Source organism: Pseudorca crassidens, chromosome 7, assembly GCF_039906515.1.
Source record: "Pseudorca crassidens isolate mPseCra1 chromosome 7, mPseCra1.hap1, whole genome shotgun sequence".
In the NCBI taxonomy this organism is placed as follows: Eukaryota; Metazoa; Chordata; class Mammalia; order Artiodactyla; family Delphinidae; genus Pseudorca; species Pseudorca crassidens.
The window spans coordinates 46,798,859-46,810,922 of NC_090302.1; the positions used below are offsets into that span (position 1 = coordinate 46,798,859).

At 39.0% G+C, this 12,064-nt stretch overlaps 1 protein-coding gene across 5 annotated transcripts in view; it reads right to left on the bottom strand.

Annotated features, from left to right (window-relative positions):
• Nucleotides 1-12,064, bottom strand: part of TMC1 (transmembrane channel like 1) — a 387,623-nt gene that overhangs the window by 14,342 nt on the left and 361,217 nt on the right. For all 5 annotated transcript variants that reach the window (XM_067744162.1, XM_067744161.1, XM_067744158.1 and 2 more), the window contains one exon: nt 3,708-3,775. In XM_067744162.1, coding sequence (XP_067600263.1) covers nt 3,708-3,775 — 68 coding nt within the window. The remainder of the gene's footprint in view (nt 1-3,707; nt 3,776-12,064) is intronic.

Below are 12,064 nucleotides of genomic sequence, written 5' to 3' on the forward strand. Positions count from 1 at the left end.
TTGTGCAATCCAACATTAAACCATTTCATTGAAAAGTGCTAATCTGCTACAGTTTGTGCTGTGTTGTTGATAGGTTTCCATACAACAGATCTGAAAAACATTTAACATACTGAATTGACCACAGATTTTGTAGAAAGTTAAACTATTAAAAAAAATGGTATGTACTTTGGGTGATGATGATTTGTCCATGTAGGTTCATCAGTGACAACAAATGTACAGCGTGGTGGAAGATGCCAACAGTGGGAAAGGCTGTGCGTGGGTGGGGACTGGGGGTATATGGGAACTCTGTACTTTCCACTCAATTTTGCTGCGAACCTGTAACTTCTCTAAGATATAAAGTTCATTAGTTTTTTTTAAATGAGGGTAAACTTTGGAACAATACTGTGTATCTTGGTTACAGGATAGCAAGAGAGAATCTGGAACCCCAGAAACATGAGCAAGTAAGTGAGTGACAGTCCCAGCTGAGGGGTCAGAATTACAAAGCACTAGATGATATTCCCAAATGCCAACGTCTGTAACGTAACATGCTTGCAGATGATTGTGCTTGCCCCCTTCTAAAAGTCAGGCTTGGCCATGTGATTTGTTTTGGCCAGTAAAACAGAGATAAAAATGAAGTGTCTCACTACGGGATGGAAACTTTAATAGCGCTGTAGGGTTTTTTGTTCTCTTCTCTCTCTGCTCTGACCAGTGATGTTCCAGATGGATCCTATTCTATCACAGTCTATGACTCCACAGTGAGAGTAACTAACATGAGCACAGTCCTTTACCAACTCACATTGGACACATGGAGTAAATAAGAAATAAACTTTTCCTTTTCTAAGCCACTGAGATTTGGGGGTTTGTATTTAATTGCTGCACAACCTAGTCTATCCTAAGATACAGTTTTGCCTAAAGCCACATATATGTGTAGCTATACACAGGCATGCGTTGTTTATCTGTATGCACACATATGGACACTCATATATGTAAGTGTATCTATAGATAAATAATTTCAGAATTTCAAAATAAATATCACATAGGCATTTTGAACAAATGACTCAAGAACATTACCCTAGAAAAAGAGATCCCGGCACAGTGATATCTGAATCTTAAAGCTCATTCTTTCTTTGCCCGTGACTCACTAATCAGCTCAGCTCACTAAGTCCCTTAGCCAGACCTGATCCCGTCATCTGTCAGTTGAAGATCATTGTAATACCTTAGGCTTATAAAATGCTTTTCTTCCAAGAAGATCAAAGCAAATCAAAGCTTCTTTTAGTTAGCTCTTCTTATTGTTCCAGTGACATGGTACGTGTCAGGTAAATTATTCACATTTGATCAAGTGAGAAAATGAGGTAGCAGAAAGTGAGAAGACTGGCAGGGAGACACAGGAGACAGCATTGGAACAACGTCTGAACCTATCTTCTTTCTCACTGTGTGTGCTCTGCCTCAGCTACATCCTGCTCTGATAGAGTAGAGATATGATATGCTTTCATCATTTAAAAATATGATTACAAAACCTACGCTATTTTTAAAAGACGTGTATAATATAGTTTTACTGATCATATCAGCCAATTCATAAAAAAATGGATGTTACCTATAATTGTTTGACTTTAATAACATCGGTGTAAATAACCTTCATTACTCAGAAACTCCTAAAGTGGTTATTGAATGTCTCCAGTCACAAACCAATAAAATTGAACACAAAATCTCCATCTTCTTTTGATCATTTCTGTAGCAAATGGCCATACTTAGGCATCAGATCCTTATGCCTTATAAAATAGTGGATTACATGTGTGAGTACAAGGAAGCCTTCTAAACCTAGACTACACACTCCCCACACCACATCCCTACCCTGTCACCAACTTCCTGGCAGTTAGGAAAAGACCATTTGTACAAAGGGTTGACCTGAAGGGGAATAATAGTTATTCAGTATTTTGCTTCTAGAACTCTGGGAAGTGTGTGAACATCTTAGTACACTCAAAAAACACAATCACTTTCTAAAGTCCTCTTCAAACTAACCGGAAGCAATATTTGACCAATATCTGAAGGTTGAATACATAGAAAGTGATAGTGTAATGATACTGCAAAGATTTTGATGATGGGTCTGCCCATGAGAAAACTGGAGAAGATTGTTTAGATATTTAAGAATTTCAATATGAACAACAGTGGACTAAATAGGTGCAAAATTACAAGTGAAACAAATCAGGACACAATTATAAGAGCTTTGCTGACAATGAAAACAAATTTCTAGGCCAATCTGTTGTCTTCACTATGAAAGAACAAGAAACAGACTTGCAGCATATGTCTGCACAAATGGCGCCACGCCAGGCCTGAGGGATTTACGACACTCTGCATAAGAGCCAGGGAGTTTTAAAACTGATATAAGGCAGTGGTTTCTCATTACTCCAATAGCACCGTTAGCCATTTTCTGCCATGACAGCAGAATCCCCTACAGGAAACGAAAGATCTGGAAGCTGAGCCCTTTGCTATCTCTGGTGATAGTCACATGTTGAGCCACCTTGACTTTCCTCCCTGCTTGGAGAAGAAAGGATGCATTTCACTCCTTAATGACTCTCTGGACATATAAGCCATAACCTGTCAAATTTAGAAAGCAAGGGAACAGGAATCACGTTTTTAAACATACCTGACAATGGAGAGGAGGATCTTTTCATAGTCTTCTCTTCAGATTGATTGACCTAGTGAGGCACAGAAATCTGACAGGCCCCAAGGCAGGATGATGAGGCCCTTGACTGTGGTCTTTATATTACTGAAGCAAGATCATTTTTACTTTTGCAGAGAGGTTTGCTCTCACAAAGGTTTAACAATTCAGACTAGCTATGGTTGAAGGAGTTGAGTAATAGATGAAGCTTGCACAAAAACTGACCCCAGTAACTAGTACTTGCACCTAGGACAATGGTGTGATTGGCACAATATTAGATCTGTGTCAATGGGATAAAGAAGCTCAGTTGTAACTGCTTGTGGGTTGGGGTGTTCTTAGTTAAGAGTGACAGATTTTCAAGACACACGGTCCACAGATGAATCTCCTGCTATGATTCCATTTTTAAAGTCAAAAATGGTTTCTACTGTATCAACTCATCTTAACCTGTCAAAGTTTACAGTGAAAATGCTTTCATTTAATAAAAGATATAACAATCCTTTGTACATTAAAAGAAATAATTCCGATGTGCAAGTGGCCCCATGAAACAAATTACTAAATAAAGATCATATTTCTAACTAAACCTTCCTAAAACATGTATTTCATCTCTATAAACTACTGGATTTGGTAAGCTAATAGTTTTTAAAGTAGCTATAAATTCCATTTAAAACATATTCAATAGTGACTGCAAATAAAATAAGTTTCTTGGAAAGACCTTACACTAATTTCTTTCATTCTTAACATGGGTAATGGGATCATTAATGTTTCACTGTCAGATCCTAGCATCACAGGATATGAAATTATAAAAAGCCTTCAAATAATCTAGAAGCCAGAACCTAGACTCCCAGTATTTGATGAAGGAGTGCTCTGCAAAACAGGCAGATGCCTTTTAGAATTAAGATTTAAAATATGGGGGAAAAAAGTAAACTCTTCATAGCCATTCACTTTGCAAAAAGACAAATGTTGAGTTAGATACAGACTGTGGACTTCTCTAACACCAGGCTACAGTGCTTCATGCAAAAATGATCTTGGAGGCTTTCTTCAAGTGATAAACTGTCCACAGTTGGCTTACCAGATCATTCCTTGATTGAAGATCAGAGCGAGGACATTGCCACTGATGTCAAATTCGGTGTATGAAGGCTAGAGGAGACATTCACTGTATTAGCATCTCAAATGGCAAAAACTGAAAGGCAAGTGTTTCATATTTCTATATAGGTATGGCTAGACTTGCAACTACTTTCTTGCAGCAACAACAGCAGAATAATCAATACAATAAATAGTTAGCAATAAAATAATAAGGCATCCTTTTTAACACAGTAAGTCATTTTAAAATTCTGTCATTCGATGCTGTGGAAGTGTGATGAGACATACGCTCTCATATACTGCTGGTGAAAGTAAAACTTGGAGTAAACCTTTAGAAAACAATTTGACAATACATACGAAAAGTTTTAAAAACTTCATCCTCTTTGACCCTGTAAATTTACTTCTAGAAATTGGTTTTAACAAAATAATCCTAAATGCTAACAAATTTTAAGAAGCAGAGATGAAACCATCTAAATGTCCAACACTGGTTAAGTAAACACAGTTTAACTATGCTATGATATATATTGCAGCTAATTACAATCACCGTTGGAAGGATATTTATATAACCAAGAGAAAACTATGCTCTAATGTTAAACAAAAAATATGTAAACTTATACATTATTTTTTCTACTCAATATGAAACTATGCATAAAGAAAAAACTTAAAAGTGATCGGCAAAATTAATAGTTGTTATATGTGGGTGATGGATTATGCTTTTATTTTCTTCTTTAAGTTTTGCATATTTAAAATACTTTTATAAAAAAATGTGAATTTCTTTTACAATAAAAAATATAGAGGGGCTTCCCTGGTGGCGCAGTGCTTGGGAGTCCGCCTGCCGATGCAGGGGACACGGGTTCGTGCCCCGGTCTGGGAAGATCCCACATGCCGCGGAGCGGCTGGGCCCGTGAGCCATGGCCGCTGAGCCTGCGCGTCCGGAGCCTGTGCTCCGCAACGGGAGAGGCCACAACAGTGAGAGGCCCGCGTACCACAAAAAAAAAAAAAAAAAAAGAGAGCGAGCAATACAATGAAAGTTTAAGAAGTTATTCAACTCATTGTCCAGTGTTCACTCCTAGATGATACCATCCTACTCAGGGCAGCAGCACCAGGCTGTTCTTTGTACACAGGGGACACCAATTGGAACTGAGGTGGGCATCTGTCCTAGGAGGACCCATGCAAAGGCTTCCTGGTGACACATTAGGCATCTTAGAAAGAAAGCTCTGTCAATGGAGTAATGCTAATTAGCAAAGACAATAAAGCTGGCTCCTATTTAATTTGAGATAGAGAATAATCAATCAGGAAATTGACTAACTGGTAACAAGAGAAAAAGCAAACAGCAAAAAATATAAAGTGAGAGGACCACAAAGAGAGAGTAATAGAGTGGCAGGACCTGATTACTGCCCCAGATCCTGACACCTGCAGGTGTGGCTTCAGACCACATGTATCCTCATAATAACTCCCTCCCTAGCACACATATATACGCACAGCACAAAGCTCATGTGCACACACACACATACAAAATCAAACAACCTGAGAGTGTCTCAGTTTTTCTTAAACCCAAGCACCCAAAAATATATTTGTAAGAAGATAAAATAGGTCTCTGATTTGGAGCCCCAACAAATCTTTCACAGTTTTTGAACACTCTGCCTCAAGAATTCTTGAATCTAGGCGTCAAATTCATCACTTCCCAAAAGGCAACAGTACTCTCCTAGTTAACTGAAAGGTATGCGCGATGTGCCTTGTAACAGATTCAGGTAGTAGATGCCAAGTCTGACATAACAAGAATGGTTAAATAGCAAGATATAATAATAATAAGATGATACATAATGAAAAAATAAATAACCCTATATAAGGAGGACAAAGATGACAGATGATTTCAACAAAAATTCACTCAAGATACTACTAAAGAATATACAAAGTGTTTCACTTAGTTTGCAGATCATCAAGAAGCTTAATGTTCTTAAGATGCAAAGAGGTTAGGTTGACAGTTTTTGTTCTAAAATCAACAATGAAAAAAGTGTGGTTTTCATGGAAAACGAAGAAAATGAATTGCTTCTAATCTGGAGAAACGTTAGCTCTGAGTCTTTCTCTTTCCCCAGGAGCACTTTGCTCTGGATCAACTCCCCTTTTCTCCTGGAGCCCTGTGAGATCACAGAACACATGTGACAAATGCTCAGTCGGTGGTCTGCACCATCTGTGGCCTTGCAACAGCTCTTCTCTGTGTCCGTTTAAGAATCAAACCTTCAACCTTGGCCTCTTTAGAAGAGTGTCAGATTTAGCCCATCAAACTAAGGAAAATGAAAAAAATTCAAACTTTTAGAAGTACATTTCTTTTATTCTCACAAGCATACAAACCTCTTAAAGGCCATTTGAGATGAGATATTTTTATAACCAGGTGACCAGAAAAGCACAAAGGACACACTAGGAACCCTTGGTTTCATACTGTATGTGCAGCAGGGGCAGCCGGAGGAATAAAATCTTTGATGCATAAATTGATTGACCGGATGCAGAGAAAGGGTACCTCCACACTCCCTACTGTGACAAGTGGTTTTGTGATACAGACACTCGTCTGGGATTCAGACTCGAGTATGCGACTTTGCCCTGCCATTTGCTCGCTGAGTGAGCTGAGCCAGTCACTAATTAATTCAGGCCTCAGTTTCCTCACAGATAAACTAATGAAATGAACTAGATCAGGGGTTGGTGCATTATGACCCATGAGCCAAATCTGGACCACCATCAATTTTTGTAAATAAAGTTTTTTTAGAATATAGCTACATTCATTCATTCCTGTATTGTCTATTGCTGTCTGGGATGAAAACAGGAATGTCATAGTTACAACAGAGACCATATGGCCTGATGCAAGGGAAATCACTTGTTTTCCTCTATGATTACACTCTACTCATGATACTTCTGACACAGATGTATAGGTTCTTCCCCCAAACCAAGCATTTCCCCATCTTTCTGTGGATACCATCTCGATGTCCTACAATTTAACTCAATTCTGACAGTTACTGTCCAGAGTTGGCACAGATCCCACAGGTTAAGGGCTTGGTGCCACAAGACTGCCCCACACTTTAGATGAAAGCCTCACACGTTAATCGAAAGCTCAGGTTGTCACCTATGCTGACTGATGGGCTGTAAACTGGAGATTCTCACGACTCCCTCCTTAGCTTTGATCATTTGCTAGAGTAGCTCACAGATCTCAGGAAAACAGTTTGTTTACTAGATTACTGGTTGATTATAAAAGGATACAACTCAGGAACAGCCAGATGGAAGAGGTGCATAGGGCAAAGTACGAGGGAAAGGGTATAGAGTTTCCTTGCCTTCTCCATGTGCACCCTCTTTCTGGCACCTCAATGTGTTCAGCAACATGGAAGTTCTCCAAACCCCAGGGTTCAGAGACTCTTACGGAGACTACATCACAGGGACAAAATCAATCATTAACTCAGTCTCCAGCCTCTCTCCCCTCCCTGGAGGATGGGGGGATGAGGCTGAAATTTCCGAGTTTCTAATTATGGTCAGGTCTTTCTGCTGACCAGCCCCCAAACTGAAGCTATCCAGGAGCCCACCAAGAGCTGCCTCATTGGAAAAAATAATGCTCCTATCACCCACAATATTCCAAGGAATTTAGGAACTCTGCATCAAGAGCCAGGGTTAAAGACCAAATATAAGAACAAAAGATGTTCCTAGCCCCGTCACTGCTTTGTAAATTACAAAAAATTTTAGGCGCTCCAGCCGGGAATTGGAATGAAGACCAAAATATATATTTCTCACTACACCACAATAACATACTTGCAGAAGTGAAAATACTTATTGTGCAATCTTTTACAGAGAAAGTTTGCCTACTTCTGAACTAGATAATTTCTAAGATCCCTTTCTAATCTAAAATCTGTAATTGGTTGACTCAGTTATTAAAGAATTGCTTCTTGGGACTTCCGTGGTGGTGCTCCCAATGCAGGGGGCCTGGGTTTACCCCGGTCAGGGAACTAGATCCCACATGCGTGCTGTCACTAAGAGTTCACATGCCACAACTAAGGAGCCCTCGAGCTGCAACTAAGCAGCCCACGTTCTGCAACTAAGGAGCTGGTGAGCCACAACTAAGGAGCCCGTGAGTCGTAACTAAGGAGCCCGCCTGCCACAACTAAGACCCAGCGCAACCAAATAAATGTTAAAAAAAAAATTGCTTCTCTCTAAACACCTTAAAAATGGAATTTATACTCCATTCATTAAACTCAGAAAATCCCACTCTAAAAACGAAACCAATGAAAGAAAGCAAACACACACACACACACACACACGCACACACACAGGGTATGAAATTCAAGGCTCATTCTTTTAGAGGTGGATTTTTAAAAATATGAGATCATACTATAGTTTCTTTTTTTTTTTAAAGCCAATACACTAATAATATGAGTGTAAATCAATTTGCAAAGTGTTGCCTCTAAAATATAAAAAGCTTAAAGGTAAATGATGCTTGAGAAAAAACAGGTTTTCTCGTAACCCGAGTTAACAAAATGATTCAAATGGAGTAAGTGCAATAAAGTCCCTAAGGGCTGCTCATCCATAATAAGATTTTTAGGGGCCAGCAACAGAGAAGCCAATCTGGATTTGGGTTGGGGTCCGTAATAGTCAAGGAACTAGAAATTTTCTTGCTTTATTTTTAGACCTTTGTTTGTGGTGGGCTAGAGTCAGTTATCTACCCAGAAGGAAAACATATGGTACTCACTGGACAAAAAAGCCTGAGAAAACCCATCCTCTCTCTGCAAGTTTAATTATTTGGGGCAAACCATCAACCTCTGGATATTGTGAAATGCAATTCAGGATCTCAGAGATAATTCTGTCATTGCAATGACCTGCCTGACTTTCGTCACACAAATCTCATTTCCCACAGCTGGAATCACACTGCTTAGAGCTGCAGGCTGGCCTGGCCTGTGGCACTGGGGCAATGGCACTCAAGGGTGGTCCCCAGACCAGAAGCAGCATCAACATCTGGGAACTTTTTAGTAAAGGAAATTCTCAGGCCCTGCCCCAGATCTACAGAATCAGAAACCTGTGTTTTCATGTGCCTTCAGAGCATTCTGATATATGCTCAAATTAGTGAACTACTAACCTAGAACAAATCCAACCCTCATCTACTAGGTTGATTCAGCACCTCAGGGCTTTGCACTATAACCCTAGTTGCCTGCAGATAGACTCCGTCCAGTCCAGCCTATTCTGTCCCTTTGCCCATGTTCTCACACCTTTGTTGGATACCCATGACTTCCTACTAACTCTTTATCATTCCATCTTCCTGGACTGCTAAATAGTATCTCATTCCCAGAAAGGGAATATCAGTTTATTTCCTAATTCTATATCCCAGCCCCTCCTGCTAATTCCATTCTACAGCAAGAAACCTGTCTAAGCATTTGACTTACAAATGCTATGGATTGGCTCATGAATTAGTCATGCTTTGGCAGAGTCCTTGAAATTTCTAGGGGTAAGCATTACAGTGAAAATTCAATATGATGGAAATCTGGTTGACGGCTTTGAAGTCAATCAGATGTGGATTTCAGTTCTACCTCCACCACTGACCAGTTATATGTCTTTGAACAAATTATTAAAAATCTCTAAACCTCAGTTTACTGTAAAGTAGAAAAATATTATCTACCTCATAGCGTTGCTGGTATGGTTACACAGAATAATATATGTAAAGCATTTTGTAGATGTTCTAACACATGGCAAGCTCTACATAAAAATATAATACAGTATAATATGATTAGTAATATACTCTGATGGTCTGTGAATCATATGCCTCTTATTTATGGGTAATCGTGCACTCCATCAGATCTCAGGAAAATCTCCCATATTTTCCATTCACATAAATTCAACAAGGAGCACCTTAAAATGTAACTTTAAACAAGGTTTAACCAAGCTGAGGTTTTAATTAGATTGAACATACTCTTACCCGATGCCATGTATTCAGTCCATTACTTCCTGGATACTATTTACCTACTTCATTGACAAATGGCAAGGATGGTGTCAACATAAATTAAAGTGAGAGTTAAAGGCATTCTGTGTTGAACTATTGCAGAAAACTCAGAGTTTACAAGAGGACTGAGGGCGGTTTTGCTGAATCAGGGTGGTTAAAATCCTTTCTGGGAGCAAACCATTCCACTCCCATGAGTAAGTGAACTCTTTAGAAACACTGAGAACTACCTGCTATGCTCAGAGAAGTCTTAGGAAAGATTAACTTACATTACATGGTCTAACAGTCTGCTCCTAGCCAGTAATTTTCCCACCTCAATTCATCTTCATAGGTTTGTTGTGGTAATACTTTGGCCATGAATTTATAACTGGAAAATATACAGAGTCACTTTTAATCCCATTTACTCAGATATAACCAGTGTATAATTCAGTATATTTAACATAATGGCTTTTCCAGAAGGATATTTCATTGTCCTTATTTATTCACTGGCTATATACTTAGGCAACTCCAATTCAGACTCTTAATTTTTTATATGTAAAATAAAAGCATTATGACTGATTTTGTCAAAACTCCACCTAACCTTAATATTCAGTGAATCTCTGAATCTAATGCTGGAGTCTGCAGAGTTTAGACTTTATAGAGGTTAATTATTGTTATAAAAGTGAATGAACTTTTTCAAAAATATCTTCTCTATAACTGAGCAATTCAACCTAGAGAAATTTCTCATAAGGAAATAAGTTTTACATAAGATTATGATTTATCTATGGAGATATTTATCTACATGGCTATAAATAAATACGATCACAATGTTTAATATAGTAATAAAACATTAGGTACAGTTAACTAACAACAAATAAAAAATAACTAGTTATTGTACATTCATATGTAGACTATCACACAGCCATTTAAAAATTATACAAGACCCGTTAATAACATAGAGAAAAGGTCACAGTTAGGTGAAGAAAAGCAAGTAACTAGTCAATAGGATACATGCCAATATATTTTTATAAAAATCTATAGTACTATATATAAATCTATAGTCCTTGTTTATCTACATATAAATAAACACTAATACTCTACAATTCAATTAACTAAGTAATGTCATGAGTGGTGGGATTACCTGTGATTTTTATTTCCATATTAAGCTTATATTGCCTTTTCCAGATTTTTAAACAATGAACTGGTATTATTTTTAAAGTTCAGAAAAAAAAATTCTTTTTTTTGGTGGCAGAAATGGACACATTTTTCTCTTTCATTCCTGAAAGGATTCTTAAAAGTATCTTCTCTGCCCATCTCAGGTTCTCTTTTGCGTCAATGACAGGTACTTTCTGGACTCATACTGGCAATTAGTAAGTCCAGAATATCAAAGAAACATTCTCATCGGCCTCTTATCCTCTAAAACATTTCCATTTTAGATTTCTGCATCTCTGCCTGCACCATCCATACTTTCCAGCTGCTGGGCCCTGCCTTCCATCAGTCCGTCCACTGAGAATTCTTTCTTCCATTTCAGTCTTTTGAAATTCTGATCCTCCTTCAAGACTTGGCTCAAATGTCTCTTACTCCATCCTGTCTTTGTATTTCTATTGATCTCTCCCACAGTGGTTTCTCCAATGTGCAATTACATTTCCTGCTCTGTGCTGACAGCGGGAGCTTGCAGGATTAAAGGGTAGCAGAGAGTGTGAGGAATCGGTGAATGAATGTTCCACCAGAAGAGGGCAGTAATTCCTCAGCTCCAGCCAATTTCTCCAGAGTGGGAATATGGGTCTAATGTCAGGCCTTTCAATATGTCAAGAAAAACAAGAAATCCACATACATAAATTTTTTTTTTGGCTGTGTCGGCTCTTAGTTGCAGCATATGGGATCTTTCATTGCAGCACATGGTCTCTTCGTTGCTGCACGCGGGCTTCTCTCTAGTTGTGGCGTGTGGGTTTTCTCTCTCTAGTTGTGGCACACAGGCTCCAGAGTGCGTGGGCTCTGTAGTTTGCGGCACACGGGCTCTCTTGTTGAGGCGTGTGAGCTCAGTAGTTGTGACATGCAGGCTTAGTTGCCCCGCGGCATGGGGGATCTTAGTTGCCTGACCAGGGGTCAGACCCGCGTTCCCTGCTTTGGAAGGCGGATTCTTTACCACTGGACCACCAGGGAAGTCCAAAGAAATCCATATTTTTTAAATGTAAAACTCCAAGCTTTAAAATATTAGCTCGTAAAAACAAAAAAACAAACAAACACTGCAGACGAGAGAAAAAAATATCTGTCAGTTGAATCTAGCCTGCAGACCCACGTTTGCAACCTCTCCTTAGGCTTACAGCTTTTACATCTGTGTATCCTCTTGTCAGCAGGCACAGAGGTTTGCTCACAATGGTTTGTACCTAGCAGGCACTCAGCTG